Genomic DNA, 13887 nt, shown 5'->3' on the forward strand with positions numbered 1-13887 from the left:
GCCACTTGGCTGCGATAAATTTCTCAGCAACATCCGTGCGGGAAAAGGCAACTTCAAATGTTATGCTTTAACACTTTGATCCACCTCCCTCTCCCCCGCTGCTTCATCTCAGGGCTCCTGGTCTCCTCTCATATTATAAAATCTGCTTGCTTATCTCCAGGGAGTCCCCTCATCTTCTTATGGTTCAGCTGCCTCATGTGTAAGTAAGGATAACACTTAAGGGCTATGGGTTCTTTTTTATAGAAATACTTTAGCTAATGTGCCTTGCAAGACAGCTAAATTATTATTGCCTTGCATTCCCCCTCCCTTGCTAGCTAGTTCGGAAAACTCAGCCTGAAATTTCCCCCCCCTCCACAAGCTGTTCACTACTGTTCTCCATCACCCAGTGCACCCCAGATACCCCTTCTACAGTGTCAGCATCATGAAACACAATGCTTGAGCTTTGCTGGGGAGGTATATTTCAGTACTGAATAAATGTTACATTTGTTACAGAAAGGAAACTGCCTGACCAAATTTTTTTAAACGAAGTGTTCATTTAAAAGTCTCTTAATAATTTTCATAGTACATTAGCACCAAATTAAGGACTTGAGTTCTTTTCAATGTGCAGTTAAAAAATGAGATTACGTATCTTTAATATATAGAGGGGAGAATCCATTTTGGCTTCACTGATCAATTTTATCTAATGTAATTATGGACTTTTCACAACTAAAAGTCTATATTAGATTAAATCCGGAAAATCTGGATATTGGATTTTAAAGCCATTCATTTACAATGATTCAATAATAAAAAATATGCCATCACGATTACCTTTCAAGGCACAGCCATGGCCTTCCCATTAAAACTGTCTAAATTAATTCCTTATGGTGCTGCTGAAATGCTTTTTATCTTCCCTAATCACATAGTGCCTCCAAGACACTTTAAGCTCTTTTTCCCAAAGTGTCTATGGACATCGAGGGCAAAATACAGCATTATTTTAGCTCTTTAGACAACAAAGAAATCAAGAATGAAGTTAGAACCATGCTGGCCACTGTACAAAGGAGGAAAGAACATGGATGGAGACCACACAGCCAGGCCTCACACAAGCGAGCAGGGCCTGGTTGGACAGACAAGATTTTAAAGAGAAAAAAAAAAATTCCTAAGAAAACACTGTGGTGGGAGAAATGCGGTTGGTGTCACAGGGGTGGCTCCAGGCCATGGAACCCCTCTGGTGCCGCAGGGTTGGAGCAGGGTGGACACCTCCCCATAGGGACCCTCTCTGCTGGCCTGTGCAATGCTGTGGGGCTTTGGAGGAGAAACAGAGGGCACACAGCAACATCAGCCCCCCTGCACAGCTCCTCTAAATGCAGCAGGGCTGGGCTCACATTCAGACTCTGTCACAGCGGTTCCCAGAAACCTGCGCTTGGAGGGTCTCATGTACGTATTATACATTAGGGCCCAATTTCCACCCCAAACAAGAGCCACATCAGGCTGTCTCCTCCAGCTTACTTGCTTATTTCTCCTGCTTGGATTTTGTCCTGGTCTCTAGCACTCATCCTTCAGGCTGTGTTTATTTAATCCCAGTCCTTTGCCTTCCTTTTTATCTCAAGAATACATTCACTACCACATCATCTGTCTCTGAGCCTACAAAGTCAGTCAATTCACTCCCACCCACCAAAAAAATCCCTACGTGATGTATGAATCAACCTCTTTTCCTTCCTCTCCTATCTAGCAATATTTTCAAGCTGAGGTCCCCTGTATTTTTGATCTTCCTTTACAGCTTTCAGAAAACAAGCTTTTCTAGGTTTGGGCAAGATTTATCACCAAACACACAGGATGATGTGGAGAAGCCTCCATCCCTGATTGTCTTCTCCATCTACTCCCCCATCTCCATCCTCTGTCCTTTCTCAGCCCCTCTTTGCCCCACAGTCCTCCATCTCCCAGTATCCTTGCTTAGACATTTCTGCTCCCTTCTCCTTAGGAACCTCTGTGTTCCAGCTATGTCCCAGACATGCATCACTTAGAGAGCTCCTGCACCATTCCTGACTGTCCATTGGCATGCTCCCACTATCCCCCCACTCCCTGTGCATTGACCATCTCTCACACATCTCCCTCCACCCTCCTGGAGTTTTTGAGGCTCATTCATAGGTATTCAGCTATCCCAAGAGTAAAATAAATATTTTTCCTTCTGTTTTGAAGTGAAAGACATGGTTAGGTGTAGCTCTGGTCACACCTTCCCGATCCAGGGTCCTGCCCGTTACATCGCTACCTTCCTGCTGCAGAAAGAAAGCTGCAATGGTGGATCCCACTAATGCTTATTTCTAAGCATAAAGCAAAGCATAGTGCTACAAGGATACTCACTACTCTCTCCGTCCCACGGGGGACAGGCAGGGAAAAGTACAGTGTGTACAAGCTGACCAGTATTGCCACCCTTCAGGTTTCCAGCTCCACACATCCCTCCAGGTACAGGGAGGAAACCTAGCACAACCGCTTCTCCTCCAGCACCTTCCTGACCCAAGGGAGCATTCTGTAGAGGATAAGATTTCACTTTAAAGCAGCTGGAGATACATCACATGTAAAGCGGAAGAGTAGCACGACCACAGAATTACTAGGAAAATGAGTAATGACCTAGAGTTAAAACAATCAGGTTAAGCGAGACTACACAAGAGTACCAAGGTGCCCAGCCTTGCATATACTGGGAGTGATCTTCAGGGGATTGGGCTGATAACCTCAAACAATAAAAGAAGAGAAGTAAAGTAACCACCCAGCTCCAAGGCAGCCCCTCTTGTCTACCAGCATGCCAAGGGATGAACGAGGTCTGAAGGGACAGTCTGGAGAAGCAAGAGCTTCTTTGAAGGCCACTCCCTAAAAACTGGTGGGAAACTCCTGCGAGAGCTCAGTGCTGGTGCTCCTTGTGCTATCTCTTCACTCAAAGTCTGAGCAATATTGCAATTCGGGTCTGTACACATTCCATTTTATTTTCTTTTCTTTTTAAACAAGGCCTGTGCTCACAGTCAATAAAGAGGTACCTTTGGATGACCCTCAGACTGGGAGCATCTCATCACGCAGGGTTACGAGATGGCCAGAATGATGACTCATTGAAGGGTCACCCAACCACATATTTCCTAATTGTTCATGTAACCATGGGTACTCTGGAGTAAATGATTACTTTGATCCTACACAGGAGCTTTTTAACTTCTAGGTATGGATGTAAAAATGACTCAAGACTGTGGGGGACTACGGTGGGTCCGTGGATTCCCTGACGGAGGGCATGGGAACAGAAATTAGCTTTGAAGATATGAAGGCCTACCCATGAGAAAGATGGGAGTAAAGGAGTATCCGGAGATATTAAGGATGTACCCGTGAGAGAGAAGGGAGTAGAAGAGTAACACTGATGATAGCAAAATTAGCCAATGAGATGTTACTGCTGTAACTTGTAACCAATAGTGAAGAGACACATGAATTGGTAAAACTGTATAAAAATGCACTTTTGGCAATAAATGGCATCTACTACTTTCATCCTGGAAGAACTTGGTCCATGTCGTTTGTCCGTCTCAACCACGACACAAGACTTAAAAACCTAAACATGAAACAAACAAGCATCTCATAACCTGATGATAAAAAGGTCTGCTTGAATGTGCATGTGCCTTTACATCATATACTGTCCTATATATGTGTGGTCACTCTTAAGAGGCACCTGATTGCAGAGTCACAGCCTACTCACAGTCCTTATGACCCAAGCAGCAACTGGCAGCAGCCACCAAGTTGCTGGGAACAATGAAAGCATCGTGGAAACACCTATGGGAGGGTATCTGCCATTCCCTCCTACAAGGCATGTTCTCAGTGGCTCCAAAGTTACAAGCTCTTAAGCTTTATTATCTCCTAAAGTGTTTTAAGGAGAGGAAGGAAACCCAGCCCAAACCCATGTGGATGAGCAGCGGCACAGGCTGGGGTGAGTAGCCAAGGGCTCCATCTGTAACTGCAGTCATGTCCTGTGCTGCGGGACGTGGGACACAGCCCAGAACTGCTGAGTGGTGACAGTGAGAGCTGTGCAGCCTGGTGGCAAGGTGCTTCTGTCACCCCTGAGAGTGGTGGATTCACAGAGTCACTGCTGCACCTCTCCCGAGGACGAAAAAAGCTGCTGCAGGTTGTGTTTCATATGAGAACCCTGCTTCATAGTCGATGTGACTCCTCACACAGGGGAGAGCTTTCTGTTTTGCTTCAGAGAAACAAACCAACACAAGCCTCCAAAGAAGTTTTTCCCCAGTCTAGAAACTCTGCATGAAAGTGTGAAATCTGAAAAGTTAAAGGCTGGGAATGCCTGCATAGCTTTGACTTGCTTCCTGCAGCTATGGAAAAGCTCAAACACCAAATATGGGATACTTCCACCCAATTTCCTCAGTGCTTGAATTTACAATCTGAAGTGGCCCCAGGCAACAGCAGCTGCTGCACCAGAAGCTCTGCTTCCCATTGCATCCAGCTCCTGCTGGTGCCCAGCATGCGCCTTCAAGACACCAGTTTTAAAAACAACAAAAAAAATTCATTCTCAAAATAAGGCATTTAAATGTCTAAGAAAACCTCGAAAATCCCCTGGGCCAACCCTTTTCTGTCCTTTTCTAAGAACGCTGAGCATCGATTCCCACAAAGGCTCAAGAGTGCCTAGATCAAGGCTGGCTACCTCCTGCAATCAAGCTTCCAACCCTGCTGCTCTAGGATTCATTCAACCCCCTGCTGCCACGACCTGGTTCTTGAAAGTTCATTTCCAGGACAGTTATTTACTTGTGTTTAGCTCCACAGAGGTTTTTAGCAGCTCTCCACGATACTTCTCCTGCACCATAACTCCTTTTTTTTTTTTAGCCCATATGCACCACCGCTTGATACAACACTGCAAAGCCAAGTGACCGAATGGACTTTTGCCAAATAAATCCTCCTAATAATCCCACAGGACAAAGCAGAGGTTTTGCCCTGAAGCAAACAGGTCAGAGCAAATAGGAAAGGAGAATAATTTGGCTATGGATATCTTAAAAGCCTTTGCCACATTGAACAAAAAGGAGAAGCCAAACAGTAGATTTGGACCCCTCAGTGAGGGAGGCACAGTTTTAAGCTCTTATTCCATCAGGTGCTAAAAGGCAGAAACTCAACTTGAAAACTCAGCTGTGCCCCACCAGGAGCCACCTCTCAGAGGCTGCCAGGATGAGATCAGAGGTCCCCTGCAGAAGCCACCACTGCAGGGCCTCACCAGCCGCAGCCACCACAGGGACCATGCGCTGTGCATCAACTGTCAACACGTCACCTGTCCAGGAAGGTCTGGGGCTAGCACATGTCAGGAGGAGACAAGAGGTAGTGCTTAGTTGTAAGAAAGCAGCCATGCTTCACGTGCAATGGGCAGGGAATTGCTCCACCACCATTTGCTGTGCACTGGTGAGCTGAATTGCCTTCCAGAAGTGGCTGTACTTCAGAAAAAAAAATATATATACCTGGACCAAATCAGTGTGTTAACTTCTGGTGATGTTACTTATGAGCCAAGACACAGCATTACTAAATTTGGGCTATTGAGGGAGCTCAAAACATGCAAGGTGTAGAGCCTATATCAGGCCTTTTTCAAGACAGACTCTCTGTTTCTGTGCCACCTCCATCACTACTGCCTCCCTTGGCACTGCTGTTGCAATACAGCCACAGAAAGCTGAGCCAGCCTTGCTTCTACAATAAGCATCTTGAAATAAAATTGCTATTCAGGTTTGCTCCCACAGTCACAGAGGGAAACCAGTCGCCACTTCACTTTTGAACCAGCATAACATGAGAAACACTCTCAGGAACTCCAGAATCCATCAGGCTCACAACCACCTCATCATCCTCCGAGGATGTTGCACACAAAAAGCAAAGCAAGCTTTTTAAAACCAGCAAAAATATCAAGGTGGTCAGGCACTGCTCCTTACCAACATGAAGTAAGCGGACACATACGTTGTTCTGATGATGCTTCATGCAAGGCAGAACTCCACTAGTAGACATCAAACTCCTCTATACTCCTCCTTCTGACCCTGCAGGACCCATCTTACTCCAAGACATCTTTCTGTTCACCAAATAATTGCCTTTTCAGAGCTCCCAGCAGGCTGGTTGGAGCAATCTCCCAGCTACAGACCAGGCTCATTAATCTTTCCTACAGCTCACACATGCGTTACCGGAATGGCTCAGCTCCTCTTCCCTGACAGCAGCCCGTGCTAATCAGCAACTCATCAGCCAAAGCACTGCTGTTTGCAAACCACCACCCACACAGAAGACTGCAGGTGCTTCTTCAGGCTCTGGTGTTTCTGCATTTATTTGTTCCTGAAGCAGATTAAATGATGTCTGGTCCTCTCAAGCAGTTTTTCTAGAGCTGTGAAGTCATTTCAGCCTTCAAGAATGTTTATACCGGGGAAAATATTACCAAACACTAGATGGTACAAGACAGCAAGCAAGTATGTTCTTGGGGATTTTACTACTGCCTACCTCATGTGATAGTCATTTGACTAAGGCAACTCTGTTTCATCTTCACCTATAGTTTGTAGTGGTCCAGTGAGAGTTGCTCCGGATGTTTGATGTTGCACAAATTAAGGGTGGGGTGGTGGTGGTTAGCAAAATCATGCCTGCTGGAAAAGGACTACACAGCAACAGCAAGGATCCAAAATGAAAGCTGGGGCCAAGCTCTCCTGTGGGCTTCTTTAATGGCCCAGGACAAATGCTTACACCTCCCATTTTCAACGGGCAATGCTGAGCAAGTAAAGATGCATTTTTGATTTGGTACTCTGAACTCTTCATCATTTGCTTAACCACTTGAAATGCCAATGAAACCTCCTTCAGTCTGAGAGGAGAGTCACACCCAGGCTATTCCACCTTGCTCCAGGTTTGGTTTTGCATATAGTCAAAAAAAATGTTTGAACTATTCGAGTGTGTCTTTTCACAGGAATTTATTCAGTTGTTCCTACCTGAAATGAGACATTTCAGAAAGTTACGCTAATGAAAATACTGTAAGAATATGAGCTTGTTTTGCTGTAACTCCCTCAGTTACATCATCTTCTTTGGTGCGGCACCTCTGTGAGGAGCAGTTTTTCTTTTAGAGCTGAATGAGTCGTGCCAGAGAGCTTTCTTGTCTACCCAGCAGCAAAACCTGTGGTCACCTGCAGCCCAGAGCAGAAGGCGCTGGGGTAGCGGGCTGCTCAGTGCCTTTCACACTCATCCTCTTTCTTTTGCAGATGCTGAATTGCCTTTTTTCTCTCCTTATAGTTTCCCTTCTAGGTCAAGTATGACCTATTTCTTCCCAATGCAGAGCCCTGCTCCTAACAGACTCCTAGAGAAAGACTTAGGGCTACATCTCCTCGATCCTTCCTCCTTGCTCCAGCTGCAGTGCTAGTTACAGAGCCAGAGGACAAGGACTGCTCCTGTGAGAGCCTCAATATGGTGCAAAGCATCAGACTCTGAAGAAATGGACCAGGTTCTGCCAACGGATGAGCTGGTGGTTTCCCAGCTTCCCAGAGCCAATACGAAGGAAAAAAAAACAACACTGTGTGCTGCATACTGAACCAAAAGCAAAAGCCAAGCTTCAGGAAGTCTTTCTGGAGCAAAATACACCCTGCCAGGAGCATAACGAGAGAGGAAGAGGAGGACGAGAGGCACCCACCACCACGTGGGGCTGTGGGGAACAGGGGTTCTCTGGGTTGGGCTGGAGGGAGCACTCAGGCCTCATTTCAGATCATGTAGAGACCAGCTCTGGCAGCTTTTGCAAGCGCTGAATGGCATTTGCAACTTGCCAAGCATTTCCACAGTGTCTGTCTTTTTGGGGACTGTCTTATTCCCTCAGTTTACAAGGAGGCAAAGGAAAATCAGCATCACTCCCCCCCACACACCGTCACAGCAAAGCCCTGCCTGGCTGCATTTTAGCAAAGATCCTGTACAGTATTAAAAGTACACTTTATTTTCTGTACAATTCTCATCGAAACCTCCAGGCATAGAAATGTCCACTGTGTCCCCAGAAAAAGCTGCAGATTGCTCTGCTGCCGTCAGACACCCCACAATTGTCCAGGAGGGGCACAAAGCCAGGGGCACCAAAATCAAGTGCTGATGCTTTCTAGGCATGGGGAGGAGAGTGGGAAGGAGGGAGAAGAGGAGGCAGTCCTGCTCCGTGGAGCCATGAGCAAACAGAGCTTCCAACTGCTCCATGGCGAGCAGAAGAGACACCCTCAAGCTCATGTCATCGTTCGTGCTTAGTGTGGGAGTCGTTGCGTTCGACCGTCACCCCGTTCCCGTTCCTCGTCACATCCTTCTTGTTCCAGTCCTTTTCCAGGTAAAACTCAGCAAGCACAGGGCAGTGGTCCGAAGCCACCCCACCCCAGGACCAGTTATCAGGGATCCATGGGTTTGTAAGACCCTCTCGCACAACAGCCCAGTGGCCTGCATGAAAAAGAATCACAGAGAAGATGATGAGTAATATTGCCCACATTTGGCACGCAACACTGACCTAAGTAAATGTTACACGACTTCACTAAAAAGCAACTCTACCTGTGAAAACCTTTTTCAAGCTCCGACTAATCCAGATGTTATCCAGCGACTTGGACCCTTGTGGGTTCTTCGTGCTGATGTTGGTGAAGGTGCTGGAAGGGACCAGGTGATGAAACTTCTCCTTTCTCAGGATGTCATGGTCGCTGCTGTCTGGGGCCTGGTTAAAATCTCCAAGTATTATTACATCTTTTTCTCCTAGAAAGCAGAAAAGATAGAAATGAATGGGAGCAATGGACATCTATCGCTTAAGTACAAGAGGGAGAGAGGATAAATGGGAGGAGGAAAAATACAAATACAGAGTAGCAAAACCGACTACTCCGAATTCCTGAAAGAAATGCTGTTTAAAGCCTTTTTCACTGGCTGTTTACTCACGGCCATTCTCTTCATGACAATAAAAAAGACCCAGTACACACTTCATTCTTGCTTTTAAATATAATCTCACTTATATTGGCATCCTTTGCTTGCTATTCACTGATAGTGACAAACTCAAAAACAAGCAGTTCTGGTCTTGGAGGTTTTTCGAAATCTGTGAGTTTGTAAACGTTTTGTTTTGGTTTGTTTCTACAAGAAACATTTATTAGCTTTAACTTGTCCTAACATTGTCTTTTAATAGATTTGCTGTAAGAGTCAAGGACGCTTTTGTGAGGATCCAGGAAGACAGAGCCTTATGCTGGTATAAGCAGAGTCCCAAAAGTACAGTGCTTGTTTTAACCCTGTGCATTTAAGAAATCCCAAAGAACAAGCCTGGGGAGCAGCCTCCAAGCCTGATGACAGAAGCTGTGTTCACAAACCACACAGATACTCCCTGACTACAGAAGCTCTCCTCTGCCTGCCTGACTGAAGGGATACTACTGAACTTGTGATGTCTTGGACTTTGTTTAGGCCTGGACTTCCAAAGAAATGAAGGGAATGACTTGAAATGCTCATAAAATAATCCGATCTTCATGTGAATAGAATTTTATTTCTCACCCTAACAAGGTGAGAAAGGAAACTCTGGACCCTAATTTCATATCCACAATATGTGCTCTCCTTAGATCCACACCTGCAGATGGAGATATCCAAAGTTCTGCACTGGGGTAAGAGGACAACACACATGTCCCAGTTCCCATTTAAAACCACTGCCAGAAATGTTATTAATATTATTATCTGATAAGATAATCTCAAGAATGCTGATAGCTCATCAGAGATGTTGCTGCACTGCAGCTTGATCCTGGAGAAGGAGTAAGATGCTAAAAGGAGGCACAAAAGCACCAAAAATTATCCCAAAGCTGACTTCAGAGATGAGAACTATGTGATTCTGTAGGCTCTTTCCTTTCTGGGGCTGAAGTGTGGAGGGAGGGGGATGGACAGATGGATGGATTACTTTACCATACCTGGTGCTCACAGGTAAACCTCGTTTTGTGCTGTTGCTGTAGAAGTAGCTAGCCAGGAGAGGGAGTGCAAGTCAAGCAACAAAATCTATTCTACTCCTGTCTTGCACAGCTTGACAGGCCATTGGGAAAAGGCATGAGAGAAGTGAAATTTATAGTGTATGACTTTTACACCCAAATAATTCAAACCATGTTGCTTGGTAAGATGCAGAGGGGTGATGAAGCAGTAGTGAAACTATTTGTGGTTTCTCCGCCCTTTGCAGGTCACAAATCATATTGGAAATGACAGAAAGTTTAAGTATTATTCTATAAAATGTTGTGACAGTGACCTTCCCACCTTTAGAAGAAACAAAAACCCCAAACTGACAGAGGCAGGGATCTTAACAGCATTACCTTGATCCCACACAAAATCTGTTTATTCTAGTCTAGTCTAGTCTATTCCATCGTACCCTATCCTATCTGTACCCACAATTGTTTTAGCAAATCCTCAAGCCTATTATTTCCCTTGCATGAAAAACTTATGAAAATAAACCATAATCAACAAGTGAAAATTTTAACTGAGTGCTCCATTCTGGACAGTTTAGAAAAAGCAAAGGCTAAAAGAGCCAGCACCCAGACATGTGCTTGGAAGGAGGTAAGAAGTCAGCCTACTGTGTGCACAGGGAGGGAGTCACTGTATTCTTCATCCACTTAAATTTTTGCATGAAGAATAACTAAGCATAAAATCAAAATGCAGCGTAAAGTTGCCAGATGGAACAGGCTGGGGTGTGTTAAAGAAGTAGAGACCCAACTTGCCATGGGGGAAGGAAAGGATAGCTTCTGGTCCCCCTTCACGGATCCTTCTGGAGCTCCCCATGATTGCGAATCCCTGAGAAAAAGGCTGGGCAGCCCTGTGCTAAGCAGGGAAAGCAGGCAACACCAATCTTCTAGATAACCACCAACTTAATTTTCCCTTGTGCTGGCTCGCTCTCAGCCCTGCTCCTGCCTCTGCCAGCTCCTGCGACAGCAATGCCATGCACGGTGGCTTCCTGTCTCGTCTGCCTGCTGCAGCCCTCGACAGACATCAAGCAGGGAAAGAAGCAAGCCTGCCTGGATCCTCCTGGGTGTGTGACTGCACCTAATCCGTCACCCCTGGGTCCCTCAGCCGGGGCAGGGAGCAGAGCTGCCAAGCAGTAAGATGCAGCTCTCAGGGGTCTCATGGATCAGCCCCAATAACTTTTGGCCAAACTTAGAAAAAAGTCTAGAAGAATGAATGCCCTTGCCCATAATGAGGGATGATAAATGACTGAAAACAGTAGTCACGATGTCCACAGTTAAAATCAGATGGGGTGAAAAAAGAAAATGGAGACAATGCTACTAGTGTTGTGATGTGATTTTCCTGCTTTGGAGGAAATGAAAGCTAGAGACTGGCAGGACTTGTTCCTCATCCTCCTCCTTAACACTGGGCAGCAGAGGCTGCCTGAGCCAGAGGCTCCTCAGCTGATGCAATCTGCTCCTACTTCTCCTCCTGCAGCACAGAGCAGCAAGCACTCCCTTACCAACCCATCTTTTGCTGTAAAGGTCCCCCCGCCCCAGATTGTATTGCCCCACAGGCACCCAGAACATCCATCTGGTGGGATGTGGTAGCACACAGCCTGCAGCAGACAGAAGCGTGTCCTGTCATCTCTCAGGGGTGCTCCCACACACACTCATATGCATTGAGCTCAAATGAACCCTGCCCTTGTCAATTAAGAACTCTTCAGGTGAGGAAAAAGTCCGGTCTGTTTGCAAATCCACCTGCAAATTCCCTGAAGCGCCAGCGACTTTCAGCAGTGTCTGCGGGTGGCTCTTGGCCAGAAAAGCAAAGCAGTGCCTTAACTCATCCCTGTGCCGCAGTGGCTGAGCACTGTGGTGCCAACACAATTAGCTGAGGGACTTTTAGCGTCTGCAGAAGGTCTGCAGTGTTGAAATCTGCTTTCCTGCAGGAATCGGGAAACTCTCCTTTGCTTTGTGGCAGTCCAAAGCAGCACCTGTAGGACACTTTTCCTGATTTTCTCACGCCTTGAATGAGTCCACTCATGAATTAAACAGACTCTTAGACCCCAAAATTCTTCCTGCAGAGAGTGAGAAGCAGGTGATAAAAAGGATGTGATGGTATATCAGCTGCTAAGAGGTGCTCCGCCACTGCTCAAAGGTCTTCTAAGCCTAAGGCCCGATGCTTTAGTAACCCATGGGATATGGCCAAGCTGGACGAGAGAAGATGACAAAGGCAACACCCTGGTCTCTGGGTCCAAGCACTACCAGCACTTCCAGAACAGCATCTGTGTGCTGCTCATGGTCACCACACTGATGAACTGGTGGGGTTCTTGAGAGAAGGCAGAAGGGCTGCTGCAAGGAGTTGGCTATGAGCAGCCAACAGCCACCGTGTCCCTCCAGTACTGCTGGAGGGAAATAAAGTGGGGAGAAAAGGAATCAGGACACACTGGTCTGATGGGAGAAATATGGAGACTGTGGATAGTAACCACATTTCCTCAGACGCTCACGTGCCTCTTAATAAGAATGAAGGATAACAGAGCAGGTGTATGTTAGCCAAATGGGAGCAGAAATGTGAATTCACTGCAGTACCAACAGGCACATCAGTTCTTGTTACCCATATTTTATGGATTGATTTGGAAGAAAATGAAGGTTGGTGGTAATTTTAAGCATGACATTCATTTTGGCAAGGTAATTCAGTACTTCAAAGTAACATGTGTGCACTACCATTTGTTTAGGAAATAAGACCTGCATCCCACAAGTTTGGAGGAATCTGAATATTTTTCTTTTGTGAAAGACTAGGCCAAGAAACAAATATGCTCCAGTAATGTGCCTACCATATGAAAATAAAAACATGAAATAAAGAGAAGCCGTAAAGCCAACAGTCTAAATTTAGACATGGTGGAAATGCAACTTGGTTGACTTCTGCAGAGCTACACATTTATTTGTGTCTCAGTTCAGCCTTTGGGGATTAAGCAAATGATCCTTTTGTTTACCTTCATCCTTTCCAATTTCAAGGTACATGGACAAATACTTAAATCAGTAGCACTTAAAAATAGCTCTGACTGACTCCTTGCAGCTCAAATGGAAAAACAATAGAACACACATAAAAACTGCAAATACCTTGTGTTATACAAGAGGGATATTAAAGCTGCCAAGTGATCAACCTTGCTAAATAGAGCCAAGCTGAAAATCATCACGCGTGTAACCTTGTAACCCTTTTGCATGTTTGATTAAGCAGTAAATGAAGGGCTAGATTTTTCTGTTCCTATAACAAGACCAGCAACATTTAGAATCTGAAACATGCTGTTCTGTTTCATAGGAAATTGAATTTAATTTGCAAGCTTCAAAGTAAGAAGCAAATTCTCAGAAATGAGGTAAAGAAATTCAGCTGCCTACTATATTGGTCAAGTTCTGATCTAAATTCTGGTGTCCCTCATCCTGGTGTAAAACCAGAGCAACTTATTGGAAATCATCAGAATTATTGTGCATATTGCACCCAGGTACCAAAGCAGGATTTGGTCTCTTTTCTCATTAGCATCCATCTCCTGATTTGCATTGAATTTTATAAAAAGTGCTTCCAATTGTCCAAAAAGTAAATATATAGAAACTTTTTCATTTGGAAAAACACCATTAAGCTTTGTTCTGATATCAGGTAGGTGTTATTTCCACAAAGCACTTAAAATAGAGTCTTAATGCTGGTGGTTGTTGTTGTTTTCCAGCTGAACTTGCTCTTATACTAGTGTAAAATCAGAAGGAACTTTATTCGAAAAAACGGTGTCAGAGACAGTAGGAAGCCCTGGGCTGTTTGTGTTAATTATGGAAGACTATAAGACAATGAGCAAGGGAAAAGCACATTTGCCACACTATGCATCATTCAAATCTGAATACCAACAAAGACAATTGCAAGGCTGATGAGGATTGCACTGGGATAGACTTAATTTTTTTTTTTTAAATTCCTTTTAATTAGATAAACTGGTTGACATGCATGTGATAG

At 45.1% G+C, this 13887-nt stretch overlaps 1 protein-coding gene across 1 annotated transcript in view; it reads right to left on the reverse strand.

Annotated features, from left to right (window-relative positions):
* Window positions 1–7901: 7901 nt before the first annotated feature.
* EEPD1 (endonuclease/exonuclease/phosphatase family domain containing 1) overlaps window positions 7902–13887 on the reverse strand; it is a 64986-nt gene continuing 59000 nt past the window's right edge. Inside the window, exons 6-7 of the mRNA XM_065832835.2 lie at window positions 8509–8703; window positions 7902–8400 (exon numbers count right to left, since the gene is read on the reverse strand). Coding sequence (XP_065688907.1) covers window positions 8201–8400; window positions 8509–8703 — 395 coding nt within the window. The 3' untranslated portion in view covers window positions 7902–8200. The remainder of the gene's footprint in view (window positions 8401–8508; window positions 8704–13887) is intronic.

The sequence above is a fragment of the Patagioenas fasciata genome, chromosome 2, assembly GCF_037038585.1.
Source record: "Patagioenas fasciata isolate bPatFas1 chromosome 2, bPatFas1.hap1, whole genome shotgun sequence".
NCBI classification, from domain to species: Eukaryota; Metazoa; Chordata; class Aves; order Columbiformes; family Columbidae; genus Patagioenas; species Patagioenas fasciata.